The sequence below is a fragment of the Acipenser ruthenus genome, chromosome 3 (genome assembly GCF_902713425.1).
Source record: "Acipenser ruthenus chromosome 3, fAciRut3.2 maternal haplotype, whole genome shotgun sequence".
Classification (NCBI taxonomy): Eukaryota; Metazoa; Chordata; class Actinopteri; order Acipenseriformes; family Acipenseridae; genus Acipenser; species Acipenser ruthenus.
Genome location: NC_081191.1, coordinates 9,535,519 through 9,555,570, shown reverse-complemented (window position 1 = coordinate 9,555,570; position 20,052 = coordinate 9,535,519). Strand labels below are relative to the sequence as shown.

The 20,052-nt window shown below is 39.0% G+C and overlaps 2 protein-coding genes across 3 annotated transcripts in view; both read left to right on the top strand.

Moving 5' to 3' along the window:
• LOC117435549 (scinderin) overlaps positions 1–6,739 on the top strand; it is a 45,646-nt gene extending 38,907 nt beyond the window's left edge. The window contains exons 16-17 of one of the 2 annotated variants that reach the window (XR_009311536.1): positions 92–3,265; positions 3,968–6,738. Coding sequence is in view for 1 of the 2 variants with exons in the window: in XM_034058827.3 (XP_033914718.1) it covers positions 92–264 (173 nt within the window). In the remaining variant the exon portion in view is untranslated. Of the gene's footprint in view, positions 1–91 lie in introns of both variants that reach the window. The other variant, XM_034058827.3, reaches the window with a different exon arrangement.
• Positions 6,740–16,072: 9,333 nt separating this feature from the next.
• On the top strand, positions 16,073–18,819 carry LOC117435684 (ADP-ribosylation factor-like protein 4A). Its single transcript, XM_034059038.3, has 2 exons — positions 16,073–16,222; positions 16,645–18,819. Exon 2 carries the CDS (start codon positions 16,762–16,764, stop codon positions 17,362–17,364), a length of 603 nt encoding a protein of 200 aa, XP_033914929.2. The 5' UTR covers positions 16,073–16,222; positions 16,645–16,761; the 3' UTR covers positions 17,365–18,819.
• The last annotated feature ends 1,233 nt before the right edge of the window (positions 18,820–20,052 follow it).

Sequence of the window (20,052 nt, the reverse complement as noted above, 5' to 3'; positions counted from 1 at the left end):
TCTTAATGTGATTTGAAGACAGCTGATAATGGCAAATGTGTTCTTAGTTAGTCCAGCAGTGTGCAGTGATTGTCCTTATTCGTTATTCCAGCAAAGCGCTACATACAGACCGATCCATCCAGGAGAGATGAGGGAACCCCAGTCGTCATTGTGAAACAAGCACATGAACCACCTACCTTTACCGGCTGGTTCCTGGCTTGGGACACTTCCAAATGGGATACCGACCCAGTCGCCAGAGCCATGACTTCTCTAAGAGTGGCCTAGGATACTGTTAGGTGGTATTGCTGTAGGCTGTGGAAATGAACATGTTGGGTGTGCTTTCTAGAATTGAATGTCTTCTTTAGGTACAAATGCATAAATATAAATCATGAAATAGTATGTGAACTGTGCAGAGGTAAGAAATTGTAGACATCTGAATTACATAGTATATGTTGACTGACTATGTGAGCAGGTTTCAGGTCTCTCTATACATGATTAATGCAGGCTTTATTCCCTGAGCGGCCTATGTTTCAAATGTGTTTTCTTTTTTATTTAGTTTGTCTTAAAAGTGAAATATGAAATACTATATGTTTATCTTTAATATGAAACAAAATGCAATATGTGGGTGCATAAAACAAAGTCCTGTAATAAGCATTATATAATGCTTCCTTTGCCAACTTTTTTTTTTTTTTTTATCTGCTTTAACTGCTGATTTTGAAAGTTATATGACAAAAAATACATGCATTACTTAATGGTTAGTATTGTCTTATATTACAGTATAGTCATAAGCTGTTCAGTTGGTTGGAGCCACCAGTTTTGGTGTGCAGTATTTCTCTTGGCTCTTAAAGTGACAATTGTGATACAGATTTCTGGTCTGATACTGAATGAAATTAATGTAAAAGAAGCATACATTGTGTGACTTTTACAAAGATGTGATTGTCATGACCTTTGGACCACCTGATTGTTAACAGAGTTACAGAGATCAGACAAATTCGAATTGTGCATTTCACAGTAAGTGATACTATTTTTTTAAAATAATAATAATAATATGTAATCAATAAAATATAAATGCAAATTATTAACAAAAGTGAATTGCAGATCTTTGTCTCAAACTAAAGAGTTTGAGGGTCTGGTTATGAAATCTATGTGTCTGAACTTTTTTAGATTTTATTTTCCTGTGCATTCTGCTTCCTGTTTTACCTAGACAAGTCACACTAGTACTTTCAGAAGGTAGTTACACTAATGTGTTTTTTTTGTTTGTTTTTTTTAAAGAGCTGTGTTTTTTCTTTTTTTAATTATCAGGCACCCATGTGATGCAATTATGCATTTAATATTTTAGACATAACAGGTATCTGCCACCAGTATTCGTGCCATCACACTGTCTGCATGAAAATTAAGTAAATAAAAGGCAACTGTAGTGTGTCCCACCTCCAACAGATGGCACTGCAACCACACCTACATCAATCCAATAGGCTGCTGCCCTACTTGCTAATCCAGATAATGCTCATCTTTAGAATGACAGAGTTGCTACCCCTGGCAACTGCACACTTAATTAACCTGGTTTCTCTCTAGAACCTGTTTCTTTGGTTTCCCCTTATGGTCATATGGTTGGAAGGTATGTGACTGTATGTGCAATATTTTACTTCGCTGAAAAACATTGATATCCAAAATCTCAATTGTATATCTTAGTGTCTTCATTACTTATCGTATTGTGTTTCTGTGTGAATAATGAGAGTATATAGCAAATTGACAGTTTTCCTTGTGTAAACAAGATGAAGAATCTCTAGAAGTTAAGCTGGTAAAAAAAAATAAAAAATAGTGAGTGCCTGCAGTACAATATCTGTCTTACAGTATACTTTTATTGATGTTGAAGCTGAAAACTATTTTTTTTCTGTCTTATAAAAATCTTTGAAACATACTTGAAATATCTAAATACAGTTGTGCAGCCAAGACATCCTAGACATGTCTGTTCTGTACATTCAGCTATTGTACTATATACACAGAAAACGTGTCTCCTGGTATAATGTTGCTATGTTTTCAGTAGTCCAGCTTATGATTTTAAATGTAAACAGTATGGGTTCTAGGTCACACTGAATACATTTAGTCTAGTGGCATAGGTGTCAAATTCCATAAATTAGGAATACAAATAAACGCTGACTAGAGCTTGTTTATTTGTTGACAGACTGTTTATAGGAAGTAAACTCTCAGCCTTTGGCCTCAAACTTCAGTACCTGTCTGTTCCAGATCTGAATCAGGCTTTTGAAATACCAAATCAGTTGCCCCCAAACCTCTGAAGGTTTACAGTGTTAATTAATAACATTTATTTTCAATCACTACAGTGTACTATACTGTAGATATAAAACACATTGCAGTTTTTAAATGATAAAGAAGCAGTAAACATACACATTGCAGTGTTCAGTATGTTACATTGTGCTATAGTCTGGCTGGAACATTTCAACATGGTTTTAACAATATTAAATAAGGACAGGAGAGTGCTGACTCATTGAACTCAGGCAAAACTTAAAGGGAGACCCCTAAGGTTCAAGCAATTGAATGTATTTTGTGACATAGTGCAATCTATTAGACAGTGGGTGGTACAAATCAGCATGCAAACAACTACATCATGCTTGTTCTTCTGCGATCGTGGGAAGCACCCATTTAGGTGTTTGCTTAGTTAAAAGTGACAAAAGTGACAAAGTGTCAGCCCATATCAGCAAATGTGTGGAATACCTATGACAAATGAACTGATACCGTCAAATAGGTGCCAATCAGCCATAGTGCTGAAAGTACCTGTATGTTACCCATAATAGCAAAGTATTCTGCCTGCACTAGAGTGGACAGTAAACAATGTGATCCATTTGCATTTCCTTCCATCTGATGATGTAGATATCCTTCTGCCTGGTGTTGATGGCTGAAGTGGATCAGCTTATTTTGCCTCCCTGGCACATCAGCACACGCAACGGCTGCGATGCAGGCTCCAGGGATCAACCACAGTGCAGTCTACCCAGCGCCTCAACATGACAACCGTCTGATTTGAGTTGATTAGGGTACATCTCTGGAGTCTTCAAGTATGCACCTTCCATCCTTGGTGTTTCGTCAACTAGCCCACAACACCTCGACAGTGACTCTGGCGTCCCAGCATCACACCCCTCCATCCCCCACTCAGCTCAGCCCAACTGACTTACCTGTGCATCAATGTTCCTTTCTTTCTATTGTGCTTGAAATCCCCAACCAGAATATTTCCATCTCAACCACAGCAAGTTGCTGCTCCTCTCTGCTGCTTCAGGTAAGTTCTTCACTCTGCGGCGCAACTCTTAACCACTGAATTCGATATCTCTGAGAAACCGGGGTGTGTCACAAATCGTTGAGAACCCACCTCCACTAGGTAAACTCGGGAATCTCCATCCTCGTTCTCCCACGTCAGCAGCTAGTTGAGCATACCAAAGTTTCTTCCTCTCATACGCCTTAACCACAGCATCCTCCCATGGCACTGTTAACTCTACAAGGTGAACGAGGCGTGCTGATCCAGACCACAGGACAATATCTGGTCAAAGGTTAGTGGTGGCAATCTCAGGTGGAAAAATAAGCCGTTGACCAACATCTGCCAGCATTTTCCAGCAGCTTCCAGTTGTCCTAGACGAGGCTTGGTTTTAATACTTTTTCTTGGTGGTTGCTCCCCTGGACGGAGGAATGTTGTCCTTTGTGTGTAATGTTTTGATGGAACTGGTGGCAACTTATTGGCCATGTTATGTTTGTCTTCCAATGCTAAGGCCAAACAATGCAGCACCTGGTCATGACGTCAAGTAAACCGTCCTTGGCTAAGAGCCACCTTACAGCCTGTCAAATTGTGCCTTAATGTTGCTGGTGATGAACACAAAGGACACGACAGATCCTCTCCCACCCAGAGGTTTAGGTTCTGTGGTGATGGGAGAACATCATATGTTGGCCTGATGAGGAAACTGATCCTGCTATGTTCCATTATCCATAGGTCTCGCCAGCAGATCTTGTGTTGTTCCACACTCTCCCATCTCATCCATTCTCCCTGCTTGGCCTGGGAAACGGCAGTTACGCACCTCATCCTCTCCTGCTTTTGCACCTCATTGACTACCAGCTTCCTCCGTTGAGCTGAGGCTGCCTTGTGCCATGTAGGAGGAGCTGAACTGAGACCAAGACCTCCTCTTCCAAGCTGAACAGCAGTCAGTTTTTCGGAGACCCGCAAAGCATGGACCACATCAGCTTGCAAGATCAAGTTCAATGGTATCGAAGGGGGTCTTGCTCTGGGCTTATATTGGATTTTCCCTCCATTGAATATGTAGCCTAGAGTACAGTTTCTGGTTCTTACCACCTGGGGGACCTGGTTTAATTGAGACCCCCTGGGGAAATGTCTTACTGTACTCTCTATTGTGACCTCCTGCATGTCAGAGGTCAATGTTTTTGTTTTCTATTGTGAAGGTAAGCCACATGGAATTATTCTCCCTTTTTATCTATGTTCAAGTCTTACTTTAAAATTGCCATCCATTGTTATTATCATTTGATATTAATAAATAAATACCTGTTCAACCCCTTTTGATTTATATTGGTTGTCAAAACATGTTATGTTATGGTTAAAAAAAGAAAAATCTTTAAAAAAATGTCAGGTGAACCAAAGTTCACAGGATCCTTGCTATAATACAATACAATACGATACAAGTTTATATGTGTATTTAAAAATATGCTGTTTTATATATAACATCAACTTTCTGTGTGATTATATTAACCTGAGTCTACAATATATTCCCTCTGAGCAGCATATCTTGTCAACTTTTCAGATTAGTTTACTTTCATATACAGGTGTGTTAACAAAATATTGGACAAAGACTGTAGGGATTTATCACAAGCCTTTGAATAAAAACCAGTAAGCATACAGTGGTCAGTTCAGTTATTTTCATTTAAATTTAAGCTACAGTGAACATGTTAAATATAATAGCCTTATTTAAGTGTGCCATTCTTGGGCTAAGCAGGTTCCAGACACCCTGTCTACTTGCTAAGACTAGTTCTTCAATTAAAGTCACTACTTGTCTGATAAGAACTGATACTGTAGACAACTTTTCTAATTTAAATTAAATGCTCGCTTCGGTTTTAAAGGCCTTGGATTCAAAACTGCTGACGACCAGTAAATCTCACTTTGACTGCCAAAAAGAACTTTCCAGGTATACCACCACTCTGCTGCAAGCCGGTAAATGCGAGGCTACTTTTCTTACAGTAAGTCTATTGTGTACTAAAGTTAATAAATACAGTTTACACGTTATGGTCTTATATTCAAACTTAACAGTTCCTGTTTTTTATTGCAGTAAAACCTTTATATAAACTAAACATTTATCGAGATTGCTCATTATAGAGATTATCTTGGCTTTTAAATTGCTGACCATCAAAAAATTCTAGCTTCATCAGCCAAAACCAATGAGTCATCTCCAACACTGCTGTTACTACAAGCAGGTAAGAACAAGGTTACAAATGTACTTATTTTCCTTCAATCGGTTCACTGTATACTTAAAGTTATTATATTAGGTTTCTTATTTATTTAAATACGTTTGTTTTTTCTTACTATAATCAAACCTAGTTCGATTGCTTCTGGCATATTAACTCTGTTCCATAAAATTTGCCATTCTGCTCTCGTTGGATCAGAATGTTTTAAGGCACTGAGTCCAATTTAAAAAGATGCTTTTGCCTGATAAGGGAGGTTTGGAACTTTCAGCAGGTCGGCCTGACATTTTAATACCAGGAGCTCTCTTTTTCAGACCTTACACAGACGTATTCAAAAGGATACAAAATACAGAATACTTCAACATTACTATTAGCAGCGTATTTCAATCTATAGCATCCAATCCATATCTAATAAGTCAGCTTGTTCCCAGCAAGATTCAATTCTCCTCCTGGCTCAGCTCGAAGTGGCTCTGTGAACACCACAACAGGCCATACACAGATCTGCTAATAATATTTTCTACTGGTTTTATATTCTTTAAAACACATTGCAGTCATTACAATATTTGTTGCAGTTTCACAAAAGTTCAATTTGTAGCCCAACGATCATCCTGCTTCCAGTAGCGGTGACAGTCCTTAAAAGAATAATACCTGCAAAAACTTAAATCTTATTAGCTGGGCTCCCATCTCTACATTCTCATTCTCATCGTCAGTGGATAAACACATTTTAACCGAATCTGGGTCCATTAAAGAACCGCACATCCTTGCAACCGAGGCCTTCCATGCAAAAGGATCTAATGACTTAAAGCACAAAAGGGACATGCCATAACTGTCTGCGACACCTGGGTTGGAGACCCCTGATCTAGATGGTACAGCTCTATTGCAGTTGCCATAGCTAATCCAGCGAGCTTCTCTAGTGCAGCCAGCATCAGGAATACTGTAGTGAGTTTCTTATGTGTGTCCCTGGATTTGGAATACAAAATCACCTTGAGCTACAGCTGTAAATCAGTAAGTATGCTCATGGTTATGATTGGTGTCTGAATTATTTGCAACAATCCTTCAACAAAGCCATTGTTGCTTTGTATATGTTCATTGTTTGTTATAGATGTAGGTGACCTATAAGTGCACACAAAGATGACCGAATCTAAGCCTAAAGACTCACTACTGCTTCAGGCCTATTTAAATTGAGCCGCAGATTAATCTGTAATGGGGATTAAGAAACAAATGTGTTTTGTAAGATTAGTGAACATTAAAAACATACTGAGCATGCATCGGAAAAGCCCCTGAGATGGAAAAATAAACACCCATATATAATGCTTATTGAATGTGTCCTGCAGTACAACAATATACTGTATGTCATATGAGTTCAATTGTGTTTTCAATTTATATATATATATATATATATATATATATATATATATATATATATATGCTAATGCCACAGTACTTTAAAACAAAAACTAATCAAAATATATAAATATATTGTATATGCATACTGTATTTACATTTTTCTAGAAACTACAATATAGCAGACACTTCTTTTAAATAAACTTCCTCTGCAAAAAAAAACAAAAAAAAAAACCTTGTGATGAATATTTCAAGAAGTCTCTTCTGCCAGATCAACTTTTGCTATCTGAAGCGATTTAAGTGCAGGGCTTTCAAGGATAAGCATTCCCAGTGGAGACACAGATGCATGAACTACTCTGCCCATTATCAGTCAGGACTTTCTTTAACCTTCAGTGTTCTTGTAATGCTTTTATTAGTACCGAACATCTAAGTGCAGCCCCGGCATCAGGGGTCTGGTGTTAGTCTCAGTTTTATGACAGCTGGCCACAATTTGCACTGTATTACACATCATATTTTATAAAAAGGTAAACTCCAAAGGCATGTTACATTTTTATGATGCCATTTTATAATAGCTCAGGAAATGTTCCCATGCATGGAAAGATAAGATGTCTACACCTTATTGGTGTCATGATTACCTCCCCTACTATTTAACTGTTACCTTAATAACTGCAATACAAAAACACTTCTGAGAATGAACTTATTCTCTACTAGTGATCTGAGCCATGAAGCGTATCTGCAAAGTCATCACAACATTAACAGTAACTATTATACTGAAGTCATTTTCTTAATAGTGGCAAGCCAATTAGTAGACCTACAGATATGAGTATTTTGCATTGGCAGAAGGATACATTCAATAGAATCTAGTGTTTTTTGGGGTTTTTTTGTTTTATTTTGACATTTTATAAGCATAATTACTCACTTGAGGGCATTATGGTCTCCCGGCACGCACCATAAACTGACTGCTGTTAGTTCAGAATGCCGCTGCCAGGATCCTTACCAGATCCAAAAAAACATGATCACATCACTCCCCATCTTGCCCAGCGACACTGGCTACCTATAAAGTTCAGGATTATTTTCAAAACTCTCCTGCTCACCTACAATGCCCTTCATAACACAGGTCCCGAGTACCTCCTCAACCTGCTGACCCACTATGTCCCTGCCCGCAAGCTGAGGTCCTCCGACTCTGGCCTGCTTGTTATCCCCAAGCAAAAGTGCACCACACTTGCAGAACGCTCGTTTAGTTTCATGGCTCTGACTCTTTGGAACTCTCTCCCAGCTTTGGTGCATGATGCACCCACTGCCGCTCGCTTTAAATCAGCTCTCAAGACCCACCTGTTCTCTCTTGCTTTCCATGCTCTTTAAGCCTGATATCTGCTATTAGCTGCTGTGTTGCTGCTACTATTTCACATATTATGTTACTATCATGTATTATGCACTTTCCACTGTATTTAATGTACTATTTCATGTATTATGCTGCTATCATGTATTATGCACTTCTCTGTATTTAAAGTATTATGGATTTTCTTGTTGTTACTACATCTTGTAAAGCGCTTTGTGATGGTGGTCCACTATGAAAGGCGCTATATAAAATAAAGATTGAATGATTGATGCCGCCTTCTGTGTTCTTGCTTCACATCACAATATCTCATTTTAGACTTGAATGTTGTGACAGCCAGGGGTAAGCTTGCCACTTTCGGGACCGTTCACACTGTCTTCTTGTGTACAAAAGTACTTCCACAACAGGTTTTAAACAGTGCAGTGACTTATATTTATTTTCATTAACAAACAAAATAAACAAACAATAGCCCAACTCCTCCAAGGAGTGCTAACAAAACTTTTCAAGTCCTAAACTATAACCAGACAGCTACGCTGTTTACCGGGAACTAGAACCAACACTTATTCAAACAGAAGTATTAAATACATGTTCTAGGTCTGCAGCCACCCATACTTCCCATAAGCCTTAGCCTTAACACATTACAGGAAGGTGTTCTTAATTGAATTATAGCCAGGTGATTCTGATCCTGGCTCGATAAAACAATTAAGCAATTAAACAATTACATTGTGACTGTGCAAAGCAGCCACAACACACATTCCCTAGTGTGTAGGGCCTCTGCCCTGTCACAATGTCTTATAGGTTAGTTGCAATTCCAAAGATGTTGTCAATGTATCTCAGATATAGCTCAGGTGTGTTTCCATTGTATTGCTGTAAAATCTGTTTTCAGCTAATCCCACAAAAAGACATATGATGGCCCCATTTTAGATCCCATGCTGACACCCCTTACTTGGGTTACATGACATAACAGCGAGTCCAAAACCATGCCGACATCACAGCGACGGACATTACAGCGCCGACCATTACAGCGCTACGACATCACCATGACGGACATTACAGCGCTGACCATTAGAGTGACTGCACATAACAGCGCTACGACATCACCATGACGGACATTACAACGCCAACCATTAGAGTGACTGCACATAACAGCACTATGACATCACCATGACGGACATTACAGCGCTGACCATTAGAGTGACTGCCCATAACAGCGCTATGACATCACCATGACGGACATTACAACGCCAACCATTACAGCAACTGCCCATAACAGCGCTATGACATCACCATGACGGACATTACAGCGCTGACCATTAGAGTGACTGCCTATAACAGCGCTACAACATCACCATGACGGACATTACAGCGCCAACCATTAGAGTGACTGCCCATAACAGCGCTATGACATCACCATGACGGACATTACAGCGCCAACCATTAGAGTGACTGCAAATAACAGCACTATGACATCACCATGATGGACATTACAGCGCTGACCATTAGAGTGACTGCCTATAACAGCGCTATGACATCACCATGACGGACATTACAGCGCCAACCATTACAGCAACTGCCCATAACAGCGCTACGACATCACCATGACGGACATTACAGCGCCAACCATTAGAGTGACTGCCCATAACAGCGCTACGACATCACCATGACGGACATTACAGCGACTGCCCATAACAGCGCTACGACATCACCATGACGTACATTACAGCGCCGACCATTACAGCGACTGTCCATAACAGCGCTATGACATCACCATGATGGACATTACAGCGCTGACCATTACTGCGACTGCCCATAACAGCGCTACGACATCACCATGACGGACATTACAGCGCCGACCATTACTGCGACTGCTCATAACAGCGCTATGACATCACCATGATGGACATTACAGCGCCCACCATTACAGCGACTGCCCATAACAGCGCTATGACATCACCGCGATGGACATTACAGCGCTGACCATTACAGCGACTGCCCATAACAGCGCTATGACATCACCGCAATGGACATTATAGCGCTGACCATTACAATGACTGTCCATAACAGCAGTACGACATCACCGCGCCGAACTACAATTCCCAGAAGACTCTGCAAAGTTCACAAAAGCATTCTTTGCCAGGAACTCGGACACACAATGCAGTCAGAGCGGGGTTCACCACAGATTTTCATTATTTATGTAGTTGGGCTGCATATTGATTTTTTTTGTGTATATATATATATTCCGTGTTTTTTTAAACTAATCATGGGTACAATCAAAATATTTATTTAAATAACAATAAAAACAAACAACAAAAAGATGGTGTTAAAGCGTGTTTGAAACTCAACCAATAACTAAGTGGTTTAACAATAAAAAAAACTGGGAAAAACACAATCCAGGATAGTTTTTGCATAAAATTACTTTTGATAGCATTTTTTTAAAGAATAATTATCACCGATATACTCATAGGCAGCACATATAAGAGGCTTGGGGGGCTAAGCCTCCCCAAAATAAATTGCCCACACCCTCACAAAAAACTGGTCCTGACCAACACAAAAATATTTGTGAGAGAAGATCGATTTTTTTTTTTCCTCGCAAGTGCGCAAAGCAGGTCTAATAAACATATTTCTGGTCTTCCGAATGCGCAACCGCCTGACCGCTATGGCAGCTGGGATATCAGAATCAACACTGTACTACAGGATTTAGTTGCAGTTCAATGTCATTGGAGGATACAATGCTTGGCTGGTTTTAACGTCAATTCTTCCCGCCGATCTGAGCCCCCCATACCGTTGCAGGAGGCAGCTGATGAAAACTTGGAATCCTTTTTGCTCATTCCTGTGCCTGGAACATCCTCTGCACAATTTCTACATTTATTCGAATTGCTGTTATCTATACAAACAGCTTGTGGCAAAATATTTTTGTAGTATTCTGTCTGTTTTCACGCACGACTGTTTTGTGAGAATTTGATAACTGACGCTACAGTCAGAACATACTTCCTTCAACTGTTTGAACAAATGTCACCTTTCAGAACACTGTTTGTGGTGCCAGATTATGAATGTTTCTGAAGTTTTTTCTTTAGATTTTTCCAGTCCTTCACCCCATTTTCAATGAAAGCGGGGTCTTTTGAACTTCTGAAATGTGTCTGTAAGGAAAGCAGAAAACCGCATCTTCCAGCTTACTGTACTCCAAATATGAAAATGTATTTTAATATTCTGAAGAAAATGAATGGTTTTGCTTACCAAAGACAGTTTTCAGATACACAGGTAAACAAGGCTATGAGGGTCCCAAATATACCTTATGAAATATGTTGAATGCCCCTTGATTATAATTACAATAGTAAGTGCTTGTTTAGAAGCTTAATAGTCAGTATTAATAATTGATTTAAATTGGTGTGAAGTGATAGAAATGGTGTTTGAAATTGGTGTAGGTACTGTAGGACTGCAGAACAGGTTAACGGATTTAAAGGTTTTAAAAAACAGTGCAGCTTGTTATCCTTACTGTTTTTCTAATTTGCTTAAATAGGCATAACCTGTTTTAAAGTACAAGCTAGTGCTGTTAAACTTCATTTATTTGGCCGCCTTATGTTGGGAACAAACACAATGTCAAATATATATGTAGCATCCGAGTGGTTTCGAGGTCTGTTTTGTGTTATAAATTATTACACAGTACAAGTTCTCAAAAAGACTCAGGAGCTTCCCCAAATGGGCTCACGCGCCGCGGATAAACTCAAATATTACGCTTTTGTTTCTTTGACGTCCACCAGCGTCAAAAGTTTACATAGCCCAATGTATGGATATTTGGTGTATGTACACTTTTGACGACAACTTAATAATAAAATGTAGATATTTACTAATACAAATAGTTAATAAATTCAAATCTTCAGGACGCTTGTGTCTCAAGTCGTTCTTCTCTTTTTGTGACGCTGCAACGGCGCTGCAGCTTCTTTCTGTTTAGATTCCGTGGGGGAGGAGCCGAGCGGCACTCACGCCGTGCGTGAACTGTCCTAAATTCGGGTGAGTTTACACTGCCTTTCGGATGGACCTAAGCTGGCGTCGAGCCACGTCTTTAGTTGGCCGTTTTTAGTACTGCTTAGAGTCGGCCGTGTGCGTTTACACTGCAGAAAAAAAGACTTGAGATGGCAAAAGACGTCCTAAAAACGACCAGTGTAAACGCACCATTTAACTATCCGTTCATCAAGGAAGTATTTAATGCAAGTAACTTTCACTGTTGGGGATAATGGTGTTGATGCTTTTAATATGCAATGTATTAAGAATATGATTATCACAATTGTGTTGTTCGTTGAGTCTTTCGCATATTAGGGCAGTGATTCAACAAGGGGTATGAAGAAATTAGGAGATCAATTCAGTGAAGCAGGAACAGGCTGATGCAATGGGACGGCCTGTATTGTTGTGTTTGAGATCAATGCAGTGGAGCAGGAACAGGCTGATACAATGGGACGGCCTGTATTGTTGGGTTTGAGATCAATGCAGTGGAGCAGGAACACGCTGATACAATGGGGCGGCCTGTATTGTTGGGTTTGAGATCAATGCAGTGGAGCAGGAACAGGCTGATACAATGGGGCGGCCTGTATTGTTGGGTTTGAGATCAATGCAGTGGAGCAGGAACAGGCTAATACAATGGGATGGCCTGTATTGTTGGGTTTGAGATCAATGCAGTGGAGCAGGAACAGGCTGATACAATGGGACGGCCTGTATTGTTGGGTTTGAGATCAATGCAGTGGAGCAGGAACAGGCTAATACAATGGGACGGCCTGTATTGTTGGGTTTGAGATCAATGCAGTGGAGCAGGAACAGGCTGATACAATGGGGCGGCCTGTGTTGTTGGGTTTGAGATCAATGCAGTGGAGCAGGAACAGGCTAATACAATGGGACGGTCTGTATTGTTGGGTTTGAGATCAATAGTGGGGCAGGAACAGGCTGATACAACGGGACGGTCTGTATTGTTGGGTTTGAGATCAATGCAGTGGGGCAGGAACAGGCTGATACAACGGGACGGTCTGTATTGTTGGGTTTGAGATCAATGCAGTGGAGCAGGAACAGGCTGATACAATGGGGAGGCCTGTATTGTTGGGTGTGAGATCAGTGCAGTGGAGCAGGAACAGGCTGATACAATGGGACGGCCTGTGTTGTTGGGTTTGAGATCAATGCAGTGGAGCAGGAACAGGCTAATACAATGGAACGGTCTGTATTGTTGGGTTTGAGATCAATAGTGGGGCAGGAACAGGCTGATACAACGAGACGGCCTGTATTGTTGGGTTTGAGATCAATGCAGTGGAGCAGGAACAGGCTAATACAATGGGACGGCCTGTATTGTTGGGTTTCAGATCAGTAGTGGGGCAGGAACAGGCTGATACAATGGGACGGCCTGTATTGTTGGGTTTCAGATCAGTAGTGGGGCAGGAACAGGCTGATACAACGGGACGGCCTGTATTGTTTGGTTTGTAGATTTTAAGTAAATAGAAACGACTGCAACAAGGGTTGTCTACAATTCGGTTACGTGAAGATGCAGGTAACAGATTGTTTAAGATGCATCATTGATAATGGAAATGACAGCGGCCTGTACTTGCTGAGTGAGATCAGTGCAATTCTTAATGTAGAAGTTAGTATGGGAAAGATGTCGATGGGCTTCTTTTATATAGAGATCATTACTCAACCACAGCTCCTCACTCGTCAGCAGGTTTTATTACAATATCATCTCACTCTTGTATGTTCCGCAGTGCAATGTGTTCCTCTTTAGATAAGTTAAGCTGTTTCGTAGGCTGGTTAAATTGTACTTCTCTTTAACATTTGTCAATAAAAAAAAATAAAAAAAAATCTAGTTCTTGAAATTCACCTGAAGGGGTTGTCCACGTTGATTTGGTTTGTTTGTATTGATGGCAAATATGAGGAGGCACATAACTATTATGGGGAGGAGATGAAGCACAAGCACTATCCTGACTGGTCTGTGTGAAGTGGGCGCATACATCAGAAAAGACTATTAAGTATCATTAAAGGTATAGCCAGGTACAAATCTTAGTCCCTTGGTCAAAACTAACTGTTCAGCACTGGTAAGTGACAAGTTTTCAGGAATACTACAAACTTCCTTTGCTAAACTAAAACCGGTTGCTTACGTTATTTTGACAACACATATTTAGTGTGGCGCGCCACATGAAGTAGCTGAAAAGCGGGACATTTTTAACATTCTGAGCAAAATGTCGGGACACCGGGACCTTTGATGGAAAACCAGGACTATCTGGTCACCCCACATCTGCTGTGTTGCCAAAACAATAGATGTTGGAAATAATTGCTAAATCCTTTTTCTGGCTATTGACTTTATAATGTAGCTTAATTACTGTGTAATGTTTTCATTCACTGAATATATGTGTGTGTGTGTATATATATATATATATATATATATATATATATATATATATATATATATATATATATATATATATATATATATATATATTAGCTCAAAGAGCCAGCTGCCCACTTATACATGCTTTTATTTTTTTGGCTATTAATGTAAAGGTCCAAAACTTTTATCATAAACACATATTTGAAATTACTTAAGTTATTTTTATTACTTTTCTGTAAAGACTGTATTTTGGTCTTTGTCATAATAATTCTTGTATTCAATAAATGCTTGTGTTTAATGCGTTTTCTTGAATTATTGTATATTAAGTATAGGTGTCTGTGACTATCTATATATTAACTACGTTTTTTTTTTTTTTGTTTTTTTAAATAAAAAATAATTTTAATGTCTGTTACTGCTCACATTCTGACCTTGAAATATCTACGTAAATTTTCCACGTGTTACTTCTGACTGAGCTCAAGTGGATAACAAAAACTGTCCAGTGCGTCATACTTCCTCGGGTCCTCGTTCCCTGCCATGTGGATTCAAAACGCTACAGTTTTCTGGTCTCCAGGATGCAGCATTTTTTAAACCAATCAATTCAAAGGTAAATAACAGCTCGAGCCACTCTAACCAAATGTCTCCTGGGGGTGGCGCTATTGACCCTGAGTACTTCAGATGCAGACATCATGTACGTACATTTCTTTATAAGGTCAGTTATAATAACTTATATGGATGAACAAAACAGTTTTTACATTAACTAAAGAAGGACAACACGTGTGCACCAATGTATGTAGCTGCTGGATTATAATCAATATAATTCTAGCATGTTCCAAGCATGAGATTTATGTGCAACCGTCAAACGAAACACTTTCTTAAAGTTTTGCAAATTACAGACTCAAATGGTCTTCATAATTATACAAGCTATTTTAGGTATCCTGTCTCAATCCTAAAATTCTAGGTGATGCAAAACTTTTGGCCATCGCTGTAAGCGAAACTTTAAAACAATTGAAAAATTATTTATTATTATTTATTTATTAGCAGACGCCCTTATCCAGGGCGATTTACAATCGTAAGCAAATACATTTCAAGTGTTACAATACAAGTAATACAATAAGAGCAAGATAAATACAATAACTTTTGTTCAAGCGAAGTACAAGTGTGACAAAACACAATTCAATAATACAGCAGATAATAGTGATAGTTACATCAGGATATGATTAAATACAAAATACTACAGGTTAAACACTTGGCAGATTACAGTATTCTGAAGTACAGGATTAAATGCAGTAAAATAAGGATAGATACATTTAAAGTAATTCTGACTATAAAGTACAAGTTGGCCAGTGCCAGTGAGGTTGCAGTTTTTATAACAAATTGAAACCGAGAGGGAGAGGTACCGGTATCAGAGTTTTATTTTTTTTTATTTTTTTTCTGCTGCAGCGTTTAGCAACAGGTGGGGTCAGGGGGAGTAAATAGAGACACAATTGAGTGACAGATGTATCTACGAATCAGGCATGAGGAAAAACCCAGTTTGTGCCGAAAGGCAGCCAATCGACGTTTGGTATTTACTAAGGGGGCTGATCTTGCGGGTGGAAATGACCAGATACGAGATATTGTTCATTACACAAACAACGCATAGCTGGGGATCACAATGGATGTGGCAGCGCTGGATGGACAAGTGGAACGTGAACTATAGCAATGCTGATGAACTGAGATGTAAACCATTTCGTCTAAACAGGGTTAAGGTACGTTTATGACATTTACTAAACTAAGGTTGAATTAAGTTATTCTAGATATTTCGGTGGGCAGGGAGGATTTCTAGTCCTTGCAGTGCTTTACATTTTGAGACATACAGTAATTAGCATAACAAACCCCATGGTAGTTGGCTGTCTGTGTCCATTTCTTTGCATAAAAAAGGCGTTAGACATTAGTAGTACCTTATGTGTACCGTGCTGGTGTACAGTCTCACCTATGTGACTTGTGCTACTGGGAATGATGAGAAGATGCACACTTATTTGTATTTCACATACATTTTAAAGTATTTGTTTACAAACCATTAAGTACTGTTTAATTACTGATTTAATTACAGAGTTACTGAGGTTCTTACGCTTTGATGCTTACAAAGCTAATTTTATATTTTGATTTTCTTCTCATTGTGTCTGGATAGGTATTGACGCTTTTACCCACTGAAGATTCCTGGATTAATGAATTATTGAACACACAGAAAAGAGTTTGAAGTTGCTTTTCTGTTTTACACCGCTCATATTTAAACTGAATTTCCAAGATGGGGAACGGATTATCAGAACAGAGGCCCATTTTGTCAAGTTTTCCGTCTTTTCAGGCTTTCCATATTGCTATTCTGGGCTTGGACTGTGCAGGGAAAACCACAGTGTTGTATCGACTACAGTTCAATGAATTTGTTAACACTGTCCCGACAAAAGGATTTAACACCGAAAAAATCAAAGTAACACTAGGAAGTTCCAGAACAGTGACTTTCCACTTCTGGGATGTGGGCGGCCAGGAGAAGTTAAGACCTCTGTGGAAATCATACACAAGGTGCACTGATGGCATCATTTTTGTAGTAGACTCTGTAGATGCAGAAAGGATGGAAGAGGCCAAAACAGAATTGCATAAAATAACAAAGATATCTGAAAACCAAGGCGTACCCGTTCTAGTAATCGCAAACAAACAGGACCTAAGGAATTCATTAACTCTTTTAGAGATTGAAAAACTGTTAGCACTACATGAACTAAGTTCCTCCACCCCTTGGCACCTGCAAGCCACATGTGCAATCATAGGGGATGGACTCAGAGAAGGACTGGAGAAACTTTATGAAATGATTGTAAAACGGAGAAAGATGTTAAGGCAGCAGAAAAAGAAAAGATGATTCCCAGGAAATAAACTGCAGTTTGCAAGTGAAGCTGTATCATGCTGATGTTGTTTTTGTTTGCCATAAGTGGATCCAGAGTCACTGTTTTAGTCAGTTGACTGAAGTCATGCCCACAATAAATGGTTACAGCTAAAGCTGAGTTTTATCAGTAGTGCTGTGCAAGGTGTAAGGTGCATGAAAGCAATCCAGAAACTGTTTCTTCTATTTTAGAAAATGTGAAAGTTATAACTGAAAGCATTAAACAAATGTACCTGTTCAGTGTTTCGTTAGGAAGAAAGAATGTTATTCACAGATAAGGCCAAAGTGACAAAGTAAAAGGCGAAGTTATAGCGGTCCCATTTTCTGAGGACAAGAAGCTTAACACTTTAAGTGTTTATTGGCTTTCAAATGAATACTATTTTGACATATTTGTCAGTGAGCACAATGCTGGTATCTACCAAAAGCCCTCTATATTGATTATTAAAAGGCCTTGCTGCAACCCAGTGATCATTTGAAGATGTAGTATATTGACACATTCATTTGTCTGTTGTGAGATGTTTTTGGAATTGTATCAATCCATAATCCAAGGCCTTGAATCAGAATAATTGTATTTTTCTGGATTCAGGTCAAAGGTACATGTGGGAGACAGGAGACATTTTTTTGATGTTGCTATTTTATTTAAAAAAAAAAGGTCAATATTCCTAGCTACAAATAGAAAGCATACATTCTCCTGATTACTGGGTACAGTGTAATAAGAACATGGAACATCCTGGTCTTTTGCAGTACAAAGTTGTAGTAAACTTGACCTTTGGCCACTGTTTGTGTAAAAAGCTAAAATGGTTCCATGCTGTATCCTTTTCTAACTGGTTGTAAGTCTTAACCTGGGGGGTGTATGTCAATGTAAAGACAGGGAAATAAAAAAGGTTAGTTTTTATGTGTTTATTTTAGAAAAAGCTAAACAAAGGTGTAACTACTTGGTTTTTACTTACAAAAATCCATTCATATTGGACTGCCCGATACTGAGCCATGAAAATTGTGTCTAATGAAGTCTTATTGTGTCTAACATGCTTTACTTGCTCAGTCCTTCTCCGTTTATGCTTTGATCCTCTGTATTTCCACTTGCTTCCTTGAGAAATGGATTAGGACGGGTATTTTACTGCTCATTCTCAAGATTGTGTATTTGTACATCTGTACCAATTCAAAACAGCTGTGTTGTAAATATGCTTACACATTCTACAAAGATATTTAAAATGCACTTTAGTGGTCTGTTTTCTGCAACTAGCAATATCATTTGTATGGAGTCTGATTATCTATATTTGAAGAGCGTGAAGTAGCTTCTAAAGGAGCTTGTATTAGCTAGTTACATGTTGTTACCGCCAGCACTAGTGGCATTGAAGTCACTGAATGGGTAATGTTTATATTTATATCAATTTGAAAAAATATTAGATCTTAATAAACAGCTACACAAATGAACTGAAAGATATGTCTGTTTTTGTTTGATTATTTCAGCTGTGAGTTGAGTTGTTCTTCAGTGTTGCATTACTTGGGAAAATGTACATGTGCTGTATAACAGTTTATACTTAGCAAGTAAATACCGTTGTGTGCCTTACTACATAATATGTATTTCAGAGGCTGACCTCCATTTATTACACTTTTCCAATCTATTGTTCACACACATGCACTTTTTATATTTCCTGTAATGTTATCAAAAATGTAACAATGTATACAGGAACTAGCATATATATATATATATATATAATTTATTTTTTTTCTGAAAATTGATAGTTTCAGAAATTGTAAATATATATTAGAGATGGGACAAATATATATATAGTGCCTTGCATAAGTATTCACCCCCCTTGGACTTTTCCACATTTTGTAGTTTTACAACCTGGAATTAAAATGGATTTAATTGGGATTTTTACCATTTGATTTACACAACATACTTAACACTTTGAAGGTGCAAAATATTTTTTATTGTGACACAAAAGTTAATTATTATTATTATTATTATTTATTTCTTAGCAGACGCCCTTATCCAGGGCGACTTACAATCGTAATTAAATATGTTGGTTGCATAAGTATTCACCTCCCTGAGTCAATACTTGGTAGAAGCACCTTTGGCAGCAATTACAGCTGTGAGTCTTTTTGGGTAAGTCTCTACCAGCTTTGCATATCTGGATCCTGCAATTTTTGGACCTTTGGACCTTTCTGATCGGATTGAGGTCTGGGCATTGACTGGGCCATTCTAAGACATTCAGGTTCTTGTTTTTAAACCACTCCAGTGTAGCTTTGGCTGTGTGTTTAGGGTCATTGTCCTGGTGGAAGGTGAACCTCCGCCCCAGTCCCAGGTCTCTTGCGGACTGAAACAGGTTGTGGAATGTGGAAAAGTCCAAGGGGGGTGAATACTTATGCAAGGCACTGTATGTATATATATATATACAACACAGCAGCTTGAGCCTCTATGTAAGTTTTAAACAGCAAAAAGTAAACAAACCAGATTATGTGCACACGTGCATAGGAGGCTGTGTGGTCCAGTGGTTAAAGAACAGGGCTTGTAACCAGGAGGTCCCCGGTTCAAATCCTACCTCAACCACTGACTCATTGTGTGACCCTGAGCAAGTCACTTAACCTCCTTGTGCTCCGTCTTTCGGGTGAGACGTAGTTGTAAGTGACTCTGCAGCTGATACATAGTTCACACACCCT

Coding starts and splice junctions, on each gene's coding strand:
- LOC117435684 (XM_034059038.3), top strand. CDS start 16,762: ATGGGGAACGGATTATCAGAACAGAGGCCCATTTTGTCAAGTTTTCCG.